The sequence below is a fragment of the Elephas maximus genome, chromosome 8 (assembly GCF_024166365.1).
Source record: "Elephas maximus indicus isolate mEleMax1 chromosome 8, mEleMax1 primary haplotype, whole genome shotgun sequence".
Taxonomy (NCBI): domain Eukaryota; kingdom Metazoa; phylum Chordata; class Mammalia; order Proboscidea; family Elephantidae; genus Elephas; species Elephas maximus.
Genome location: NC_064826.1, coordinates 133042654 through 133065766, shown reverse-complemented (window position 1 = coordinate 133065766; position 23113 = coordinate 133042654). Strand labels below are relative to the sequence as shown.

At 44.9% G+C, this 23113-nt stretch overlaps 1 protein-coding gene across 3 annotated transcripts in view; it reads right to left on the bottom strand.

Moving 5' to 3' along the window:
• RASGEF1A (RasGEF domain family member 1A) overlaps positions 1-23113 on the bottom strand; it is a 119222-nt gene that overhangs the window by 39282 nt on the left and 56827 nt on the right. Inside the window, exon 1 of one of the 3 annotated variants that reach the window (XM_049894706.1) lies at positions 18269-18387. The exons of the other annotated variants lie outside the window; for them this stretch is intronic. Coding sequence (XP_049750663.1) covers positions 18269-18286 — 18 coding nt within the window. The 5' untranslated portion in view covers positions 18287-18387. Of the gene's footprint in view, positions 1-18268; positions 18388-23113 lie in introns of those variants that run through there. 3 annotated transcript variants of the gene reach the window in all.

The following is a 23113-nucleotide window of genomic DNA, read 5'->3' as shown; positions in this document are numbered from 1 at the left end:
AATGTCACAAAACAATCTGTGTATAAATTTTTGAATGAGAAACTAATTTGCACTGTAGACTTTCACCTAAAGCACAATAAAATAAAAAAAAAGAAAAACAGAGTAGGGCTTATTAAATTCAAGAGTTGATTATTTGAAAACACAAATTAAAAAGATAAGCCTCTGACAATTCTAATCAACAGCAGGAAAGAAAGGAGGGAGGGAGATAGGCAGGGATGGAGAGAATACACAAATACAATCAGTAGGAACAAAAAAGGTAATCTAACCGTGGATATGGAAAAAAACTTTAAAAGAATAACCCATAACCCATTGCCATCAAGTCTGACTCATAACAACCCTATACCATAGAATAAGCAAATCTATGCCAATAGGTTTGAAAAGCTCTTTGAATGGGGATGTTGTCTGAAAAATATAAATAAATAAAATGAAATAAAAATGTTTAGAATCCCGAAAGACCAATGACCATAGTACAAATTAAGTAAGTTGACAAGCAACTAACCTCAGGGAAAAACAAAAGTAAGTCCTGGCTGAGACAGTTTCCAAAATTAATTACTTCAAGCCTTTGAGAACGAGGTAATTTTACATGATATTTAAACTATTTCAACTACACAATTCTTACTGAAAAGGTCCCTACTCATTTCATGAAGCTAACATAATCATGATTTATAAATGTGACAAATATACACAACCTAAAAGTACATATAAATTGTTACCTATGGATCTAGATAATCAACTGGAAGAGATCCATATTTGTGCCCATCCCAAAGAAAGAATGTGGAAATTATCAAACAATATCATTAATACCACACAAGTAAAATTTTGCTGAAGATCATTCAAAAACAGTTGCAGCAGTACATCAACAGGGAACTGCCAGAAACTCAAGCTGGATTCAGAAGAGGATGTGGAATGAGGGATATCATTGCTGATGTCAGATGGATCTTGGATGAAAGCAGAGACTACCAGAATGATGTCTGCCTGTGATTTATTGACTACACAAAGGCATTAGACTGTGTGGATCATAACAGATCATGGATAACATTGTGAAGACTGAGAGTTCCAGAACACTTGTGTTCATGAGGAGCCTATACATAAACTAAGAGGCAGTCGTTCAAACAGAACAAGGGGATACTTCGTGGTTTAAAATCACAAAAGGTGTGTGCCAGGGTTGTATCCTTTCACCATACTTATTCAATCTGCATGCTGAGCAAATAATTCCAGAAGCTGGACTATATGAAGAAGAACGGGGCATCAGGATTGTAGGAAGACTCAGTAACAACCTGTAATATGCAGATGACACAACCTTGCTTGCTGAAAGGAAGAAGACTTGAAGCATTACTGATATAGATCAAAGACTACAGCCTTCAGTATGGATTACATCTCAACATAACGAAAACAGAAATCCTCACAACTGGACCAATGAGCAACATCATGTGATAAACAGAGAAAATACTGAAGTTGTCAGTGATTTCATTTTACTTGGATCCACAATCAACACCCATGGAAGCAGCAGTCAAGAAACCAAAGAATATATTGCACTGGGCAAATCTGCTGCAGAAGACTTCTTTAAAGTGTTAAAAAAGCAATGGTGTTACTTTGAGGACTAAGGTGGGTCTGACCCAAGCCATGGTATTTTCAATTGCTGCATATGCATATGAAAGTTGGACAATGAATAAGGAAGACTGAAGAAGAACTGATGCCTTTGGAATTATGGTGCTGGCAAAGAATATTGAATATGCCATGGACTACCAAAAGAGTGAACAAATCTGTCTTGGAAGAGGCATAGCCAGAACGCTCCCTAGAAGCGAAGATGGTGAGACTTTGTCTCACGTACTTTGGACACATTATCAGGAGAGAGCAGTCCCCGAAGAAGGACATCATGCTTGGTAAAGCAGAGGGTCAGCGAAAAAGAGGAAGACCTTGAATGAGAGGCTGCAACAATGGTTCAAACACAGCAACAATTGTGAGAATGGCTCAGGACTGAACAGTGTTTCATTGTATTGTACATAGGTTTGTTATGAAGTTCAAGCCAAGGGCAAGTCCTACTATTTAATGTTGTTTTGCACTTTTTAGAAAACATGATAAAGCAAGAAAATAATTAAAGATACATTAGCCCAAAGAGCCAGCAAGAAACTTTAGAGCTAATAGAAGAATTTAGAAAACTTGCAAGGAACAAGGTCAACAAACAAAAATCAGCTGGGTTTCTATACACCAGCAATGAGAAATCTAAAAGGGAAATTAGGGAAACAATTTCATTTACAATAGCGTCTAAGAGAATAAAATACTTATGAATAAATTTAACCTGGAATGCGAAGAACTTATACAATGAAAATTATAAAATGCTGTTGAAAGAGATTAAAAAAAGACTTAAATAAATGGAAAAATCTTCCATGTTCATGGATTGGAAGACTTAGTACTATTAAGATGTCAATACTGCCCAAAGAGATTTACAGATTCAATGCAATTCCAATTAAACTTCCAACAGCCTCTTTACAAAAATGGAAAACCAGTCCTCATCTTCACATGGAATAGCAAGAGACCCTGAATAGCTAAAGTAATGTTGAAAGAGAAGAACAAAGTAGGAGGACTCACACTTCCTGCTTGTAAAACATTATACAGCTACAATAATCAAAACAGTCTGGTACTGGTCTAACAAGAGACACATATGCCAATGGAACAGAACTGAGAGTCCAGAAATAAACTCACACATTTATGGCCAATTGATTTTTTACAAACATGCCAAGTTCATTCAATAGGGAAAGAAGAATCTCTTTAATAAATGGTATTTGGGAAAACTAGATTTCTACATGCAGAAAAATGAAACAGGATCCATGCCTCACACTATACACAAAAACAAATTCAAAATGCATTAAGGACCTAAACGTGCAAGCTAAAACCATAAAATTCTTAGAAGAAAATGCAGGGGCAATGTTGTTGGGCCTAGCTTTTAAAAATAAATTATCTAATGTAATAACAAAAGACAAAATAAATAAATGGGACTTTATAAAAATTAAAAACTTTTGTTCATCAAAAGACTTTACCAAAAAGCTGAGAAGACATGCTATAGACTGGGAGAATGTCTTCAGAAAGTATATACCCAGTAAGAAGCTAATAACCAAAATATATATAAAACTTCGACAGCTTAACAAAAAGACAACCCAATCATAAAATGGGCAAAGGACTTGAATAGACATTTCACCAAAGAGGACATTAAAATGATCCACCAACACATGAAAAGATGCTCGATGTCATTACCAAACACAGAGATGCAAATCAAAACCACAATACTGGAGGCGGGGCCAAGATGGCGGACTAGGTGGACGCTACCGCGGATCCCTCTTGCAACAAAGACTCAGAAAAACAAGTGAATCGATCACATACATAACAATCCACGAACTCTGAACAACAAACACAGATTTAGAGATGGAGAACAAACAAATACGGGGAGACAGCCATTGTCTTCAGAGCCAGGAGCCAGCGTACCAGCGGATTTTCTGGAAAAACTAGTTTCCCAGTGATGGCTCGGAGACAGCAGTCCATATCAAACCACATAAAGAAGCAGACCATGACAGCTTCTCCAACCCCCCAAACAAAAGAATCAAAATCTTTCCCAAATGAAGATATAATCCTGGAATTATCAGATACAGAATATAAAAAACGAATTTACAGAATGCTTAAAGACATCACAAATGAAATTAGGCTAACTGCAGAAAAAGCCAAGGAACACACTGATAAAACTGTTGAAGAACTCAAAAAGATTATTCAAGAACATAGTGGAAAAATTAATAAGTTGCAAGAATCCATAGAGAGACAGCATGTAGAAATTCAAAAGATTAACAATAAAATTACAGAATTAGACAACACAATAGGAAGTCAGAGGAGCAGACTCGAGCAACTAGAATGTAGACTGGGACATCTGGAGGACCAGGGAATCAATACCAACATAGCTGAAAAAAAATCAGATAAAAGGATTTAAAAAAATGAAGAAACCCTAAGAATTATGTGGGACTCTATCAAGAAGGATAACTTGCGAGTGATTGGAGTCCCAGAACAGGGAGGGGGGACAGAAAACACAGAGAAAATAGTTGAAGAACTCCTGACACAAAACTTCCCTGACATCATGAAAGACGAAAGGATATCTATCCAAGATGCTCATCGAACCCCATTTAAGACTGATCCAAAAAGAAAAACATCAAGACATATTATCATCAAACTTGCCAAAACCAAAGATAAACAGAAAATTTTAAAAGCAGCCAGGGAGAAAAGAAAGGCTTCCTTCAAGGGAGAATCAATAAGAATAAGTTCAGACTACTCAGCAGAAACCATGCAGGCAAGAAGGGAATGGGACGACGTATACAGAGCACTGAAAGAGAAAAACTGCCAACCAAGGATCATATATCCAGCAAAACTCTCTCTGAAATATGAAGGAGAAATTAAGATATTTACAGATAAACACAAGTTTAGAGAATTTGCAAAAACCAAGGCTACAAGAAATGCTAAAGGAGATTGTTTGGTCAGATGACCAATAATATCAGGTACCAGCACAATACAAGGTCACAAAACAGAACGTCCTGATATCAACTCAAATAGGGAAATCACAAAAACAAACAAATTAAGATTAATTCTAAAAAATAAATAAATAAACAAAATAATACACACAACAGGGAATCATGGAAATCAATAGATAAACGATCACAATAATCAAAAAGAGGGACTAAATATAGGACGCATTGAACTGGCAGATGGAGAGTGATACAAGGCGATATAGAACGATACAAGTTAGGTTTTTACTTAGAAAAATAGGGGTAAATAATAAGGTAACCACAAAAAGGAATATCAACTCCATAACTCAAGAAAAAAGCCAAGAAAAACGTAACGACTCAACTAACATAAAGTTAAACATTATGAAAATGAAGATCTCACAATCTACTAAGAAAAACGTCTCAGCACAAAAAAGTATGTGGAAAAATGAAATGGCCAACAACACACATGAAAAGGCATCAAAATGACAGCACTAAAAACTTATTTATCTATAATTACGCTGAACGTAAATGGACTAAATGCACCAATAAAGAGACAGAGAGTCTCGGACTGGATAAAGAAACACGATCCATCTATATTCTGCCTACAAGAGACACACCTTAGACTTAGAGACACAAACAAACTAAAACTCAAAGGATGGAAAAAAAATATATCAAGCAAAAAAGAAGAGGAGTAGCAATATTAATTTCCGACAAAATAGACTTTAGACTTAAATCCACCACAAAGGATAAAGAAGGACACTATATAATGATAAAAGGGACAATTGATCAGGAAGACATAACCATATTAAATATTTATGCACCCAATGACAGGGCTGCAAGATACATAAACCAAATTTTAACAGAATTGAAAAGTGAGATAGACACCTCCACATTTACAGTAGGAGACTTCAACACACCACTTTCGGAGAAGGACAGGACATCAAGAAAGAAGCTCAATAGAGACACGGAAGACCTACTTACAACAATCAACCAACTTGACCTCATTGACTTCTACAGAACTCTCCACCCAACTGCTGCAAAATATACTTTTTTTTCTAGTGCACATGGAACATTCTCTAGAATAGACCACATATTAGGTCATAAAACAAATCTGTGCAGAGTCCAAAACATCGAAATATTACAAAGCTTCTTCTCAGACCACAAGGCAATGAAACTAGAAATCAATAACAGAAAAACTAGGGAAAAGAAATCAAATACGTGGAAAATGAACAATACCCTCCTGAAAAAAGACTGGGTTATAGAAGACATCAAGGAGGGAATAAGGAAATTCTTAGAAAGCAACGAGAATGAAAATACTTCCTATCAAAACCTCTGGGACACAGCAAAAGCAGTGCTCAGAGGCCAATTTATATCGATAAATGCACACATACAAAAAGAAGAAAGAGCCAAAATCAGAGAACTGTCCTGACAACTTGAACAAATAGAAAGTGAGCAACAAAAGAACCCCTTCAGGCACCAGAAGAAAACAAATAATAAAAATTAGAGCTGAACTAAATGAATTAGAGAACAGAGAAACAATTGAAAGAATTAACAAAGCCAAAAGCTGGTTCTTTGAAAAAATTAACAAAATTGATAAACCACTGGCTAGACTGACTAAAGAAAAACAGGAAAGGAAACAAATAACCCAATTAAGAAACGAGAAGGACCACATCACAACAGAGCCAAATGAAATTAAAAGAATCATATCAGATTATTATGAAAAATTGTACTCTAACAAATTTGAAAACCTAGAAGAAATGGATAAATTCTTGGAAAAAACACTACCTACCTAAACTAACACATTCAGAAGTAGAACAACTAAATAGACCCATAACAAAAAAAGAGATTGAAACGGTAATTAAAAAACTTCCAACAAAAAAAAGTCCTGGCCCGGACGGCTTCACTGCAGAGTTCTACCAAACCTTCAGAGAAGACTTAACACCACTACTACTGAAAGTATTTCAAAGCATAGAAAAAGACGGAATACTACCCAACTCATTCTATGAAGCTACCATCTCCCTGATACCAAAACCAGGTAAAGACATTAGAAAAAAAGAAAATTATAGACCTATATCCCTCATGAACATAGATGCAAAAATCCTCAACAAAATTCTAGCCAATAGAATCCAACAACACATCAAAAAAATAATTCACCATGATCAAGTGGGATTTATACCAGGTATGCAAGGCTGGTTTAATATCAGAAAAACCATTAATGTAATCCATCACATAAATAAAACAAAACATAAAAACCACATGATCTTATCAATGGATGCAGAAAAGGCATTTGACAAAGTTCAACACCCATTTATGATAAAAACTCTCCCCAAAATAGGAATTGAAGGAAAATTCCTCAACATAATAAAGGGCATCTATGCAAAGCCAACAGCCAATATCACTCTAAATGGAGAGAACCTGAAAGCATTTCCCTTGAGAACGGGAACCAGACAAGGATGCCCTTTATCACCGCTCTTAGTCAACATCGTGCTGGAAGTCCTAGCCGGGGCAATTAGGCTAGACAAACAAATAAAGGGTATCCGGATTGGCAAGGAGGAAGTAAAGCTATCACTATTTGCAGATGACATGATCGTATACATGGAAAACCCTAAGGAATCCTCCAGAAAACTACTGAAACTAATAGAAGAGTTTGGCAGAGTCTCAGGTTATAAAATAAACATACAAAAATCACTTGGATTCCTCTACATCAACAAAAAGAGCACCGAAGAGGAAATCACCAAATCAATACCATTCACATTAGCCCCCAAGAAGATAAAATACTTAGGAATAAATCTTACCAAGGATGTAAAAGACCTATACAAAGAAAACTACAAAGCTCTACTACAAGAAATTCAAAAGGACTTACTTAAGTGGAAAAACATACCCTGCTCATGGATAGGAAGACTTAACATAGTAAAAATGTCTATTCTACCAAAAGTCACCTATACATACAACGCACTTCCGATCCAAATTCCAATGTCATATTTTAAGGGGATAGAGAAACAAATCACCAATTTCATATGGAAGGGAAAGAACCCCCGGATAAGCAAAGCATTACTGAAAAAGAAGAAGAAAGTGGGAGGCCTCACTCTATCTGATTTCAGAACCTGTTATACAGCTACAGTAGTCAAAACAGCCTGGTACTGGTACAACAACAGGCACATAGACCAATGGAACAGAATTGAGAACCCAGATATAAATCCATCCACGTATGAGCAGCTGATATTTGACAAAGGACCAGTGTCAGTTAATTGGGGAAAAGACAGTCTTTTTAACAAATGGTGCTGGCATAACTGGATATCCATTTGCAAAAGAATGAAACAGGACCCATACCTCACACCATGCACAAAAACTAACTCCAAGTGAATCAAAGACCTAAACATAAAGACTAAAACGATAAAGATCATGGAAGAAAAAATAGGGACAGCCCTAGGAGCCCTAATACAGGGCATAAACAGAATACAAAACATTACCAAAAATGATGAAGAGAAACCAGATAACTGGGAACTCCTAAAAATCAAACACCTATGCTCATTTAAGACTTCACCAAAAGAGTAAAAAGACCACCTACAGACTGGGAAAGAATATTCAGCTATGACATCTCCGACCAGCGCCTGATCTCTAAAATCTACATGATTCTGTCAAAACTCAACCACAAAAAGACAAACAACCCAATCAAGAAGTGGGCAAAGGATATGAACACACATTTCACTAAAGAAGATATTCAGGCAGCCAACAGATACATGAGAAAATGCTCCCGATCATTAGCCATTAGAGAAATGCAAATTAAAACTACGATGAGATTGCATCTCACACCAACTAGACTGGCATTAATCCAAAAAACACAAAAGAATAAATGTTGGAGAGGCTGCGGATAGATTGGAACTCTCATACACTGCTGGTGGGAATGTAAAATGGTACAACCACTTTGGAAATCCATCTGGCGTTATCTTAAACAGTTAGAAATAGAACTACCATACAACCCAGAAATCCCACTCCTCGGAATATACCCTAGAGATACAAGAGCCTTCACACAAACAGATATATGCACACCCATCTTTATTGCAGCTCTGTTTACAATAGCAAAAAGCTGGAAGCAACCAAGGTGTCTGTCAACGGATGAATGGGTAAATAAATTGTGGTATATTCACACAATGGAACACTACGCATCAATAAGAACAGTGACGAATCTCTGAAACATTTCATAACATGGAGGAATCTGGAAGGCATTATGCTGAGCGAAATGAGTCAGAGGCAAAAGGACAAATATTGTATAAGACCACTATTATAAGATCTTGAGAAATAGAAAAAACTGAGAAGAACACATACTTTTGTGGTTACGAAGGGGGGAGGGAGGGATGGAGGGAGAGGGTTTTTTATTGATCAATCAGTAGATAAGAACTGCTTTGGGTGAAGGGAAAGACAACACTCAATACAAGGAAGGTCAGCCCAATTGGTCTGGACTAAAAGCAAAGAGGTTTCCGGGATAAAATGAATGCTTCAAAGGTCAGCGGAGCAGGGGCTGGGGTCTAGGGAACATGGCTTGAGGGGACTTCTAAGTCAATTGGCAAAACAATTCTATTATGAAAACATTCTGTATCCCACTTTGAAATGTGGCGTCTGGAGTCCTAAATGCTAACAAGCGGCCATCTAAGATACATCAATTGGTCTCAACCCACCTGGAGCAAAGGAAAATGAAGAACACCAAGGTCACACGACAACTAAGAACCCAAGAGACAGAAAGGGCCACATGAACCAGAGACCTACACCATCCTGAGACCAGAAGAACTAGTTGGTGCCCGGCCACAATCGATGACTGCCCTGACAGGGAGCACAATAGAGAACCCCTGAGGGATCAAGAGATCAGTGGGATACAGACCCCAAATTCTCATAAAAAGACCAAACTTAATGGTCTGACTGCGACTAGAGGAATCCCGGCAGCAATGCTCTCCATACCTTCTGTTGGCACAGGACAGGAACCATCCCCGAAGACAACTCATCAGACATGAAAGGGACTGGGCAGTGGGGGGGGGGGGGGAGATGCTGATGAAGAGTGAGCTAATTAAATCAGGTGGACACTGGAGAGTGTGTTGGCAACTCCTGACTGGAGGGGGGATGGGAAGATAGAGAGAGAGGGAAGATGGCAAAATTGGCACGAAACGAGAGACTGAAAGGGCTGACTCAATAAGGGGAGAGCAAGTGGGAGATGGGAGTAAGATGTATGTAAACTTACATGTGACAGACTGATTGGAATTGGAAATGTTCACTTGAAGCTTAATAAAAGTTAATTAAAAAAAAAACACAATACCATTTTGCTTCCACTAGGATGGCTAAGATAAAAAACAAAAAAATGTTAACAAGCATTGGCAAGGAAGGAGGGAAACTGGAACCCTTATCCATTGCCTGGTGGGAATGCCAAATGGTATAGCTATCGTGGAAAACATTGTGGTAATTACTCAAAAAACTAAAAATAGAACTACCACACAACCCAGCAATTCCATTCCTAGGTATATACCCAAAAGACTTGAAAGCAGATTCTCAAACAGAGACTTGTACACCAGTGTTCACTGCAGTACTATTCACAATACCCAAAAGGTGGAAACAACTTAAATGCCCATTGACAGATGGATAAAGGAAGTGTGGTACATACATACAATGAAATACTACTTAGCCAGTAAGAGAAATGAAGTCTTGATACATGCTACCATATGGACGGAACTTGAAGACATTATGCTGAGTGAAGTATGTCATTGACGAAAGGACAAATACCCTATGACCTCACTTACATAAAAACGATAACAAAAGGCAAATGTAAAAAGACCGAAGTTTATTAGTGGTTACCAGCAGTGGGAAGGAGAAAGAAATGAGGGATTACTGTTTATGGAGTAGTGAGTTTGGGTTTACGGTGATAGAAAAATCACATTTAGTAAGGGTAGGATTGCACAGTCAATTACTGTAATTACTGTCAATAAGTTGTACACCTGTAAAATGTTGATATGGCAAAAGTTGTGTGACAGATATATTAACAACAACAAAAGAGTAGCTGCAGAGGCTGCTTATGTACAACCAAAAATCTTACAGGATTTGGTTTCTTGGTTTGGAGATTTAGGGTTCTGGTTTCATGGGGACATCCCAGTTAACTGGCCTCATAACGTGTTTAGTGCTTCTGCCCTACGTCCTAGTTTGTTGTGTAATGCCTGGGGTCTTAAAAGCTTGCAAGGGGCCATCTAAGGCACAACAACTGGTCTCTATTTGCCTGGAGCAACAGAGGAAGAAGGAGAATCAGGGATAAATCAAAACCAAACCCACTGCCATCAAGTTAATGCTAACTCATAGGGACCCTACAGGACAGAGTGGAACTGCCTCACTGGGTTTCCAAGGCTATAATCTTTATGGAAGCAGACTGCTCCATCTTTCTCCCATGGAGTGGCTGGTGGGTTCTAACTGCCAACCTTTAGGCTAGCGGCCAAGCGCTTAACAACTGTGCCACCAGAGCTCCAGAGTTAGGAATAAACCCGTTGCGTGGAGTCGATTCCGACTCAGCGACCCTATAGGACAGCATAGAACTGCCCCCATAGGGTTTCCAAAGAGTGGCTAGTAGATTTAACTGCCGACCTTTTGGTTAGCGGCCAAGCTTTTAACCACTGTGTAAATGGATATGTGGCTAACTGCCTCCATGAACAACTGTATCCTCTGCCATGAGACCAGGAGAACTAGACAGTGTCTGGCTACCATTACTGAACATTTTGATCAGTGATTCCATAGAAGAATCCTGATTAAAAGAGGGAAATTACAGTACAGAATTTCAAATTCTCATGGAATCTAGACTTTCTGGAGCCATGGAGTCTGGAAGAACTACTGCCCTGAGATAATCTTTAAACCTTAAACCAAAAATATCTCCTGAAGTTCCCAAACAATAGATTTTCTTAACTAGTAAAGAATGTCTGCCTTGAGCATTATGTCCTTTTAAGATCTATCTATATGAGACCTAAATATAAAGCCAAAAACTTTGAAGTTCAAAGAAGAAAAAATAGGATCAACGCTAGAGACTCTAATACATGGCATTAACAGGATATAAACCACAACCAACAACACACAAACTCCAGAAGATAAGCTAGATAACTAGGATCTTCTAAAAATTAAACACTTATGCTCATTAAAAGACTTCATCAAAACAGCAAAAAGAGAACCTACAGACTGGGAAAAAAATTTTGGCTGTTACATTTCAGACAAAGGTCTAATCTCTAAAATCTACAAGAAAATCCAACACCTCTACAACAAAAAGACAATCCAGTTAAAAAATGGGCAAAGGAAATGAACAGACACTTCACCAAAGAAGACATTCAAGTGGCCACAAGACACATGAGCAAATGCTCCCTATAACTAGCCATTAGAAAAATGCAAATCAAAGAAACAATGAGATACCACCTCATCCCAGCATTACTGGCATGGATCAAAAATAAATAAATAAAGAGGAAATAACATGTTGGAGAGCCTGCAGGGAGATCAGAATTCTTATGCACTGCTGGTGGGAATGCAAAATGATACAACCCTTTTGGAAAATGATATGGCGCTTCCTGAGGAAGCTAGAAATAGAAATACCATATGATCTAGCAATCCCACTCCTAGGAATATATCCTAGAGAAATAAGAGTCATCGCACGAATAGACATATGCACACCCACGTTGAATGCAGCATTGTTCACAAAAAGATGGAAACAACCTAGATGTCCATCAACAGATGAATGGATAAACAAACTCAGGTACATAAACACAATGGAGTATTATGCAACAATAAAGAACAATGACAAATCTGTGAAGCATCTCACAACATGGATGAATCTGTAAGGCATTATGCTGTGTGAAATAAGCCAATCACAAAAGGACAAATACTGTATGAGACCACTACTGTAAAAATTCATGAAAAGGTTTATACACAAAAAGAAACAATCTTTGATGGTTGGGGGGGCGGGGGGATGGAAAAACTCTAAGTGGACGATAGATAAGTGGTAACTTTGGTGAAGGGTAAGACAGTGCACAATAAGGAGGAAGCCAGCACAACTTGTACAAGGCAGGGTCGTGGTAGCTCCATAGCCACATCTAACCTCCTTGAGGAACTAAACTGCTGGGCTGAGGGCTGCAGAGACCATGGTCTCAGGGAACACCAAGCTCAATTGGCATAATATAGTTTATAAAGAAAATGTTCTACATTCTACTTTGATGAGTAGCGTCTGGGGTCCTAAAAGCCTGTGAGCAGCCATCTAGGATGCTCCACTGCTCTCACCCCTTTGGGAGCAAGGAAGAATGAAGTAAACTAAAGATACAAGGGAAAGATTAGTCCAAAGGACTAATGGACCAAATCTACCATGGTCTCTACCAGACTGAGCCCAGTACAACTAGATGGTGCCTGGCTATGACCACTGACTGCTCTAATAGGGATCACAGTAAAGGGTTCCAGACAGAGCTGGAGAAAAATGTAGAACAAAATTCTAACTCAAGAAGAAAGACTAGACTTGCTGGCCTAACAGAGTTCGGAGAAACCCTGATAGTATGGCCCCCGGACACTCTTTCAGCTCAGTAATGAAGTCACTCCTGAGGTTCACCCTTTGGCCAAAGAGTGGACAGGCCCATAAAACAAAACAAGATTAAAGGGGCACACCAGCCCTGGGCAAGGACTAGAAGACAGGAAGGGACAGGAAAGCTGCTAATAGAGAACCAAAAGTTGAGAAGGGAGAGTGTTGACTTGTTGTGGGGTTGTTAACCAATGTCATAAAACAATATATGTACTAACTGTTTAATGAGAAACTAGTTTGTTCTATAAACCTTCATCTAAAGTACAATTAAAAAGAAAAAAAAAAAAGATCTACCTATATGGAATTAAACTGACCACAGCAACTTGAATGACTAGAAAGGAACCTTAGGGGGCAGTGAGTTTATGTTAATGCGGGAGGAACAACTCAGAAAAGGGGGTGAGAATGGTTGCACAACGCAAATAATGTAATCCACGTCACTGGATTACACATGTAGAAACTGTCTAATTGGTTTCTGTTTTGTGTATATTCTCAACAACAGTAACTAAAATAAAATAAATTCTAATGAAAATAAAAGCTACGTTAGAAAGAAGAGACAGAAGGTTTCTTACGTGCAGATAATATAATTAATTTCTTGGGTTGTCCAGGAAGCCAAACTAAAAATCTATTCAAACTAATAAGAGAGCTCGATTGCTAATTACCTAGCATACACTTAAAAAAAAAAAAAAGCGGCTTACCTATATATCTCTGCTGGGTATGGGTGCCCAAAAAATTCCAATACACGTCCACACAGGGACAGTAGAGAGGTTCACTCCAGTGTGTGTGTTTGTGTATGCGTGTGTACATGCACACCCCTGGATCTCCCCACTCAGCCCCGAGACATGCTGTGCCTAGTGGGCCTGCAGCCCATGTCCCAGCCATAGGTGTGACACTGCACTGTTCCACACTCAGCACTGGGCACTACAGGTCCCAGCCTCCTCTGGAGCATACTGTCCCTGTCCTATGTGGCCAGTACTCCTGGAAGGCGCCTCCTGTCCCTGTTGCTTCTGCAGCCTTAGAGCTTAGCAGCCTTGATGGCCTCATCTGTCCCTGTAACAGCAGTGCCCTGAGAGTTGAAGGAGATCCATGAGGAAGCATGACTTAGTAGTGCTGCTAGTGGGCTGTCATTCTGACTCACCCACTGGCTGCTGGCCGGCCAGGTGGACTCAGCGTGCAGCAGCCACACTGACATGTGGTAAATGCCAGAGGCTCTGGACACTGGGGGCAGAGACCACGGGGCAGTGGGCTTACTGGAGAGACCCTACTGGCTGGCCACAGCATGTGAGGCCAGGGCAAAGGGAGAGGAGGAAGGACCAGAGTTGAGACCCTAGGAGTCTGCCCATAGGCTCCCACCTGACCGTTCCCCCTCAGGTTCAATCAGAAGCCCCCCAGTACCTCTAATCAGTCCGCCTCTGGACTCCCCTTGCCCTAGAACCTGAAGGAACCCTGGCAGCCCAGAATCTGGCCTGGTCTGGACACCCCAAGCACAGCAGAGGTGTCCTGGTCTGGGAGCCAGCTCCGACCCTGGGAATCCTGGCTGACCTCAGGCAAGCTGCTGTTCCCTGGGCCTTAGTTTCCTCATGCGTAAAACAAGGAGGCGGGACTAGGCAGGCTCTTTGGGCCATTACCAGCTCTCATGTTTCTTCCCTCCTATGTTTCCTCACTTACTCAGTCAACGAATACTCACTGAGGACCAACTGGCCTATACTGGGCTTCGGTTCTGTCAGGGGAGGCCGCCGTAACATCACTGTGCAGTGTTATCTCCTCAGGACTATGGGTTTGTGCAGTGTGCTGTGGAAGCCAGGGGGCAGGGAGGGAGAATCAGGAGGGCTTCCTGGGAACTGGGCTTTGAATGATCCAGTGGTAAGGAGGAGGAAGGGCGTTCTAAGCAAACATGAGCACACACAAAGACAGGGAGACATAACACGTCTACTGATGGACACCACAGTCCTGACACGCTCAGGTCTCCTCTGGTCACTCACCTGGCCAGCATTCTCAGGGTTCCAGCCTCACCAGCAGTGCCCAAAGAGCCCCAGAGGTGTTGGGGGGTGCAAGCAGCTTCCATGGACACGCCAGCTCTGACTTAGGCTCATCCCGGAAGCCCTCCCGACTGCTGCAGCCTCCTGTGGACTCTGCACACCTTGGGGCCATGTGGTCAGTGGGTATGTGGTTCCGTGAGCTGGTGCTTTCTGCAGTGCTCCCTGCACCCTGGCCAGGCCTGCCCCCCAGTGCACACAGGGGACAGGTTGCCAGAGATGCCCTGACTTTCCTCTCCCTCTCAGCCTGAGCCTCCCCAGGGGCCACAACTCTCCAGGGGCTGGAATCCTTTCCTGGCCAGTAGCCTTTCCTACTGGGTGGTCAGAGCATGCTGCCCTTCAGCTGGCAAAAGAGGAGTCTGAGCAGTCAGGCCCGGCAAAATGGGGGGAGTATTGCCTGAGGCAGGCTGGGACTCAGGGCTGTCTGGAGCCAGGCAGGCAAAGAGCACCGTTTGGGCAGGGGCAGGGATAGTGTGGCCAGGAGGCAGCAAGGGGCCTGCAGGACAGAGGAAGCCAGGTCCCAAGTTAGCATATCCAGTCCAGACCACGCCCTGAACTCTACATGACCTATCCCACTGCCAGACGACAATTCTGTAGGATGTCACACTGATATCCCCACTTCCTGCCTCTCCTCTACCTGGTCCGCCTGGGGCCTTTCCCACTTCTGCTGAAGGCAACTCCATTCCTCCTAGAGTCAGTCTGCTTCTCTCCATCTCCCTCCATCAGCAAAGCCTCTTGGCTGTACCTTCAGAATACATTCGGGCTCACCTTTCCTACCTCCTCCACTGCTACCTGGGCACTGTACCTGGGCCACTGCAATGGCTTTATACCTGCCCCACTCCTGCCCCTCCACACAGCAGCTGGAGGTGCTATACAACTTAAGTCAGCTCACATCCCTCCTTTGCCCACCATGCTTCTAGGAAGAGCCACGACCTTGTGCTTCACTGGCTCCTGGCCTGTCATTCTCAGCCTCACCTGCCCTGCTCCTGCATCCCAGCCTCCAAACTAGTCTTGAACACATTAGGCACTTCCTCTTCAAAGCTCTACCCGGCCTTTTCCTGGTGTGTCCTTCCCCCACCCCCATCATGTAGCTCCCTTCCTCACCTCCTTAGGTCCCTTATGCACAGGTCATCACTGACCATCCTACTTAAGGTACAGACACCACCCCGACACTGGTGGTCAGTATGCTGGTCACCAAATATGCCAGACCTCTGCCTCCCAGGCACATGGGAGGATTGTTGCTACTGGCCCTAGTAAGACTGGGTGGGGCCATGTGACTTACCTGGCTCCTGAAGAAAGGACAGAAGTGACACGTGTCATTTCTGGGGTGGGGCATTTAAATGTGAGTGCCACACCCTCTTTCTCCCTTGGCCATGGTGACCCTCTGCCAGCTCGGGTTCCTAAGTGAGGGAGGCTTGGAGCAGGGTCCAGCCAACACACAGCGGACACACGCATGAGTGAGAAATGCACTGTGCTGCTCTAAGCCACTGAATTTTGGGGGTTCTTTTGTTGCTGCAGAATAACCTGCACTATCCTGACTGATGAGCCCTCGATATGTTCTAATCTTTTCCTCTACTTTATTTTTTCACTTTAGCACTTGTCACCATGTAACATACCATGTATTTTACTAATTCATCCTGTTTATTTGTCTCCTTTATGAGCTCCCGGAGGCCAGTAACTATTGTGTGTTCAGTTCCCTGATGAATCCCCAGCACCTTGTGAATGACATGTGTGCGATAAGCGCATGTTAAAGGAATGCAGGCAAGGACAGGGATGTACAAACGAGCCCATCGTCACAGGCACAGCCAGGGCTGGCCAGCCCAGCTCAGCCCCTTTTGGCCCCCCCATTTGCACTGGGCCCGGGGCCCTAGGACTGGGCTGGGCCAGCTTTCACACACACATGCACACACACCATACCCCTATACTCCTGTCTCTCTCTGTCACACATGCACACACACACACCATACCCCTATACTCCTGTCTGTCACACACACACACACACCATACCCCTATACTCCTGTCTCTCTCTGTCACACACACACATCATACCCTATACTCCTGTCTCTCTCTCTGTCACACACATGCACACACACCATACCCTATACTCCTGTCTCTGTCACACACACAGAATACCTTATATTCCTGTCTCTCTCTCTCTGTCATACACATGCACACACACACACCATACCCCTATACTCCTGTCTGTCACACACACACAGCATACCCTATACTCCTGTCTCTGTCACACGCACGCACACACACCATACCCCTATAATCCTGTCTCTGTCACACACACAGCATACCCTATACTCCGGTCTCTCTCTCTCTGTCACACACATGCACAAACACATGCCGTATCCCCATACTCTTATCTCTCTCTCTGTCACAGACATGCACAAACACACGCCATACCCCCATACTCCTATCTCTCTCTCTCTGTCACACACATGCACAAACACATGCCATACCCCTATACTCCTGTCTCTCTTTGTCACACACAGGCACACACACACCATATATAAACATGCCCACTTTTCACCTACCTTCACTCTCACACCTGTGCACACATCACACCAGTCCCACATGTCTTCTTCACCCCAGACTGCCCCCTCCTGCAGGCACCGCCTCTTGAAGCAGACAGGTGGTTCTCTGTCATGTAGTCTGGGGGAGGACCCAGGATCCAGCCTGATTTTACAGGCTTGACTGTGTAAGTCCCACGGCAGCCACCCTCTCCAGCTTTGCCTGGCTCTTTCAACCTCAGAGGGGCCCTCCTAGGTTTGCAGGGGTGCCTCTCAGACATAGGGCGAACGCTGACTCCAGCAGGCCACGCCAGGTGAGGCAGTGACAGCCTGAGCCGCCCACCTGTTCCTGAGCCCTGGGCACGACCCATCTGGCCACAGGTGCCCAGTACGGAAGTGCAGAGGGGGTCGCGGAGGTTTCCAAGAGCAGGCTCCCTCCGCGGCCCGGGCCAGAGATGGTCGGGACGGTCGCACCCCTGGCAGTGAAGTCGGTGCCCCTTCCAGGCTTGGCGGCGCAGGAGCCCCTTTCCCGCGGACTCGCCACAACCAGAGTCTCCCAGCGAGCGCGCCCAAGTCGTCGCCTCCCAGACCCTCCGCCCCGTACCTGCCACGGCGTCGCGGGCCTACCTGGGGCTCCAGAAACATCCTGGCTCCCTGCTCCACGCGCCGCCCACGGCCACCTCTCCCCGGCGCGGAGGAAACGCCGTCCCCCGCCCGTTTGCCTCCTCCTGGGGCGGGGCCGAGGCCGCGGGGGACAGGCGAGGGTGCGGCGGAACAGAGTCTCTGGGGAAGGTGGGGACCGGAGGGTAGGGCAGGCGCGTCAGGGATGGGGGCCGCGGCGCGGACGTCGCGTGGGAGTACGCACCGGTCTGGCCCTGGGTTTGTGAGCGTTGTGATTGCAGGGGCTGGGGGTGGGCGTGTAGTCATTGGGGGTCGCCATGTCAGGGTGTCAGTGCACCGGCACAGGGCAGGCTGTGGTGTGCGGGGGAAGCCGGGCTGGGGTGTGGCTCAGCTCGGGGTGGGGCGCAGCGTTGGTGAAGTCCTGCTCAGAGAGGCCCCTCAGTCCCCGTCGCCTCCCAGGACCTCTCGGCCCCTTCCTCAGCCTCACCTCCTCTCAGAAGCCCGCTGCCGAGTTAAGGCAGGTGCCCGCCCAGCCTGTGGCTTGCGTGCCTCCACTGATGGTGAGCCACTCCACATGGCTTTGGCTTTCAGTGTCTCACCAACCGCCGGCCTTGAGTGAGGTAGGGGACATGCAGCTGCCTTTGTGGGAAGGCTAACTGGAGACACAGTAGAGGTGGCCTGGCACAGGGCACAGCCAGAAGTCCTGGGGCCTAGGTAGGTCTGTTGTGACCCGTTCTCAGAGTGTGCATGGAAATGGTGGCCTGAACCTCAAGGTGCCTTCTTGGGGGACTTGGGAGTGGAGAATCAAGAGGCTGAGTTGGGGGAGTCATCTGACTGGTGTGGGCGGCCACCAGAATTGTAAACAGGGCACAGAGAGTGCCTGAGACAACCACAGAGCTCAGAGCAAGCCCCCGGGCCTCTCTGTCCTTTGCTCTCTTACCAGCAACAAGCTTAGCCTGCAGGGCCCTTCTCCAGGAACTCTGCCCTCCCCTCACTCCTCCCTGCCCCCAGCTGCAGGGTTCCTGGGTGGGACGTGGGGCATTAGGGTTTGTCCAGTGCAGGTGCAGCAGGCTGTAGACCATATGCAGAATGCCTCCTACCCAGAGAGGAAGGTGGTTGCTTTGACCTGCTTTCTCTGGAATGGGAGTGTCCCCGCAGAAACTGATGGCCCTCTCTCTTGTGTGACCTCAGCATTCATCTGAGTAGCTGATCTGTATCCTTTCTGGTGTCCAGTGAGACAGGAGGCTGGCATGCTGGAGGTAGAACCATGTACGCATGACTCTGCTTGAAACTGGAATCAAGGCGCAGGTCCAGTGGTCCCCTCTCTCTTATCAAAGTCTGCTTTAGAAAAGGGAGTGTGAGCCAGTGAATGTCTGCTGGGGGCTTCCAGAAAGGTGTCTCCATTGCCTAAGACAGCCACATAAGAGGCATCCATTCGTCAGGCCTCTGAGGGAAGCACAGCAAAGAGCCGGGATGACAGAAGTGAGCAGCAAGTTAACCAACCCTTGAGCCCCCAATTAGTACAGATGCCCCAGGAGGCTAGACTGTGAAAGGCTCCTAATTTGTGTCCCTGCTCCCTCCTATTCCTTCCTCCTCTCAGTCTATAACCACACAGCAGCAGAGGGGCCGTTACAACAGTAGACAGGCCAGGTCCCTCCTCTGCTCAAAGCCCTCATGGTTGCCACCTCCATCAGAATTAAAGCCCGAGTCCTAATGGCCCTCAAGGCCCTAAGACCTGCTCCTCACCTGAGATCTCCCCATCTTTGCTAGTCACTTACTCATTCTGCTGTAGCCACTCTGAATGAGGCCAGGCCCCTCCCAGAGCAGGGTCTCAGCCACCCTTCCCATGGCACCCAGGTGTCTGCCTGTCTCTCTCCTTCGGATCTTCACTTATGTGCCCCTGCTCTGTGAGCTCTGCTTGGCCACCACATCTAGCATACCACCCTCCACCCCAGCCCTTCTCTCCCACCACTGACTAAGCTGTCTCCTTGTAGTGATTGCAAGCTGAGTTCTCCCTATTCCACTTCTTTGTTTGCTTGTCTGCACTAGTACAGAAACTTGCTCCATGAGGGCAATTAACACCTCCCTAAGGCTACAACATGTCCGCACACAGTGGGCACTCCATGCATACTTGCTGAATAAATAGATAAAGGATAAAGGACATGGGATGTGGGAAAGTGGACTTGGATGAACGCCCTAGGAGAGATGAAACAGCTGAATTTAAAGTCAAGGCAGAATTTCCAGTCAATAGTGCTTCCATATCCACAGAGAAAGAAATGAATCTTGACCCCAACCTCACACCCACACTATACTGAAATCCAGATAGATCACACAGCCAAGTAAGAAAAGTAAAACAATGAAGTGCTTGGGATAAACTAGGAGACTATCTTCATGACCTTAGGGGAGGCAAAGATTTCTTAAACAAAATATAAAAAGAGCTATCCAGAAAGGAGATACTGATGAATGGGCCTACATTAAAATTAAGAACTATCCATCAGAAGACATCATTAAGAAAATGAAAAGGCTAGCCACAGAATGAGAGATGGATATATGATATATACATACATGTATGCATGTATGTGTGTGTGTGTCCAGCACAGACTTATATCCAGAATACATAAAGAACTCATACAAATAAAAAAGTCAAGAGACACAGTTTTTTTAAAAAATGGGCGAAAGATCTGTAGGGGTACTTCACACACACACGTGCACACCATGCACACATACACACAGAAAAGAATACTCAAAAGGTTGGCAAACAGAAGAAAAGTCACTCACTGTGTTTAGTCATCAGAGAAAGGCAAATTAGAATCACACTGTGAGTGCACCCACCAGGATGGGTAAAATGAAAGAGGCAGGAAATGCCGAACGTTGGCAAGGATGTGAACAACTGAAATGCTCAGCCACTGGTGGTGGGAGTGTGAGCTGGTCTGGCCGCGGGAAGAACCATTTGATCTTGTTCCCTGGAGCTCAGTACAGGAAGGCCAGACACCCCACCCTGGGGACAAACCTGACAGAAATGCTGATGTACTTGCCCTAATACACACACAGGATATGGACTAGCTCCAAACTGGACCCAACCCGCTGTCTCATGGAAGACTGGCTAGATAAGCTGTGGGGTGTTCACTCCAGGAACAGGATGAAGGAGAAACAGTGAAGGAATGATGGCCATGCACAACAGGGATGGGTCTCACAGGCCTGGCATGGAGCAGAAGAGGCTCAGCACAGTGGGAAGGCTGACTTGGGTTCCATGCAGGTAAAGCTCAGAAACAGGCAAAGGAATGAAGGCTATTACTCTGGAAGTGCAGTGACCTCCCCTGGCCTGGGAGCTGGTTACATGGATGGACTGAGTCCCTGGAAACTCACCCTGCTGCACACACAGAACTCATCCACTTTTCCGTTTGTATATGACACTTCAAAACAACTGCCAGAACAACAATTTAAGGAGACAAAACAAGAGATAAAGCCCTGGGCAGGGCAGGCAGAGCCCTCCCGAGTCTGCTGCTGGCCACATCTCAGAACAGAAAACTGGCAAAGGGCAGTCTAGGTACATGGGGGCCTTGCCACGCCACGCCAAGAACAAAGGCCATCTCTGCTTAAACTTGGCCCATTCAATGTGTGCAGGGCTCTCCTCCCTCCTTCTTCTAAAAATTGGAATAATACTGCAAGGTCAAAGACAGCTGGTGGGGGGCAGCAACAGGCAGGAAACATCCACCCACATTCGGAAGATGGAAGCTGCCTAAGGAGGAGCAGTCTCAAAGAAGACCTTGCAGAAGTGGGGGAGGGGCAAGTGCTCCCAAGGGGGTGTTGACAAAAACCAGCACTCCAAAGACCCTGCACGGTGGAAATGTGGAGACAGACACGAGGCTCAAGGGCAGTGGGGAGGCTCGGACTGCAAATGGGCACCACTGGTGGGGCAGGTGCCCCCTTCCACACAGGAGCCAGGCAATGTAGGCTCTGGAGAAACCGATCACCAGGCACCAAGGAGGAAGGGCAAGGGGCCTTTCTGGGACTGTGGGAGTTAGAGGACAATCTGCGCATCCTGGTCCAGCCGTCACTCCTTCCACGGACTCCACCCCTACACTGCCCCACCTAAGCATTCTCATTGTGCTGCTCACAAACTCCAGAACCCCCAGAGCCCTGCCTTGGCCATTCCACAGCTGCGTGCTGTGGGCTAGGTGGACGCCTCTCTGAGTTATTGTTTCCCTTGTATACAAGATTAATGACGCTTAAGCATTAGGCTGCTAACTGAAAGGTCGGAGGTTCGAACCCACCAGCAGATCCGTGGAAGAAAAGACCTGGCAATCTTCTCCCATAAAGATTATAGTCTTGGAAACCCAATGGGGGCAGCTCTACTCTGTCCCATAGGGTTGCTGTGAGTCAGAATCAACTCGACAGCAATGGGTTTGGTTTGGGTTTTGGTTTTTGCAGATTAATATTCTAAACAAAGGAATCACTAACAGTGGGGTTCAGGCACCACTGGAGCAAAAGCTATGGGGGAGCTTGGGAGGGAGACCCGACAATTCTGATGCCCCATTATAGCACAAAGACAACTAAGTAACAACCAGCCACAGAGCAGGTGTGGGGTGGCCTGTATGGGCATCTTCCCATGGCCCTTGTGTACCTGGCGTCAGGCTGGAGCAGCTGGTAACCACTGGGCCAAAGACAGGGCCACCCACTTCCCAGTCTGAGACACTGCTGCGTGGTGCTGGGATCCTGACCTGGGTCTAGGCTGGTGCCGCCTGCCTCTCCTCTCCACCTCAGTACCACCTTGGGAAAACAGGGCATTTGCTCGGAAGGCCTCTGCAGTGACCACCCTGGGAGAACCGGGGAGAAGGCCCTTGGCCAAAG